Source organism: Octodon degus, unplaced genomic scaffold (genome assembly GCF_000260255.1).
Source record: "Octodon degus isolate 3935 unplaced genomic scaffold, OctDeg1.0 scaffold00095, whole genome shotgun sequence".
NCBI classification, from domain to species: Eukaryota; Metazoa; Chordata; class Mammalia; order Rodentia; family Octodontidae; genus Octodon; species Octodon degus.
The window spans coordinates 11098252-11099588 of record NW_004524671.1 but is presented as its reverse complement, the minus strand read 5'-3'; the positions used below and the strand labels follow the sequence as shown (position 1 = coordinate 11099588).

At 31.0% G+C, this 1337-nt stretch overlaps 1 protein-coding gene across 1 annotated transcript in view; it reads right to left on the bottom strand.

Moving 5' to 3' along the window:
- The window catches only part of LOC101581313 (retinal dehydrogenase 1-like), a 115685-nt gene extending 115171 nt beyond the window's left edge, over nt 1-514 (bottom strand). Inside the window, exon 1 of the mRNA XM_023722994.1 lies at nt 461-514. Coding sequence (XP_023578762.1) covers nt 461-514 — 54 coding nt within the window. The remainder of the gene's footprint in view (nt 1-460) is intronic.
- Nucleotides 515-1337: the final 823 nt, after the last annotated feature.

Sequence of the window (1337 nt, the reverse complement as noted above, 5' to 3'; positions counted from 1 at the left end):
AAAATTTATATATAGTTCTCAGAGGCAATATGGGGATGTAGAAAATGCTGAGGTTCTGTATAACTCATGAATTAAAGTTCACATGATAAATTAATCTTGAGATCCTTTATTTACTATGAAAATAATGACAGTAAATCATACAATCTCAACAGGTGATATTTACTGACATAACATAATATGGATATAACTAAGAATATTGATTTCATCTCAAGATGAAAAACCATTGCAAATATTTCGAGTTCATATCTCCATTTATAAATAGGTTCTTATGAATATTTCTTTTCAGTGTTAGGTTGAAACTAAATTAAAAAGATCTAAAGAGTCAATTGCCTTCATTTGAAACCACTCTTAAACATCTTGAACAATAAAAAATATTGGTCTTTCTGAAAAATATAACTACTGGAGTAATAATAAAAATAAAAAAAAATTCCCATCGAAATCCACTCATAGAATCATTTACCTTGAAATCTTGTTCTAGAATAACATTTTCCAAATCTGTCAAAAAGTGTATCATGTTATTTCATACACACTTGTAAGTCCCTATCTATCTATGTAGCACCTGAGACCTAGGTTCTTTTGCTAGTAGATCTTTAACAAAAAGAATAAAGTTTTTCTTTGTAATTCAATTTTCTAAATGTGGAAGATTCAATGCATCCTTAAAGGAGTTTGGTGTGAACTTGGGACCTGGGCATAAAATTTAGTTTTATCAGAAGCAGTTGACTGACAGGCTAAAAATATTTGGAATATTATCATTTTTGTACAATGTTTCATAAGGTGATGCACAGTAAAACTTCAGTTAAGTTCATAAATCAATGAAAGCCATGGGCCATTTGTTCCCACCAATAATGTAAAAGTTAAAGGCAGAATTAGAAGAATGACCACCTACTCCTGTTAATTAACTCTTCCTTAGGGTTAATTAGGGGGTTCTATTTCATAATATAGTCAGAATTAGGACATTATATAGTGATGTCACACCATAATTGTGTACTTAATGTATGTAAACTCAGTTATCCTTGATGGGATCAAGAAGAAATAGTCTAACCAGATTTAATTCTCTTCTATTTCAATCAATGAGTGTTTGACCCAGAGTAAAGGAGATGCCGAATGTCAAGTTGATGTCTCCTCAATTGGTCTTAGTCTAACATACATGAGGTATCTTCTTATGCATAGCATCATGCCAACTTGTGAACATTTGTAATTATTAAGAAATCATGTGGGTCCTGCAGGACTCATACATGTAAAATATTTACAGTATTCAAGGTTCATCTGAAGAAATAACAATCTATTCCAAGCAAAGAAGAAAGTGTGTGTCTACGGTTAATTTTTGTGTGTGTTCT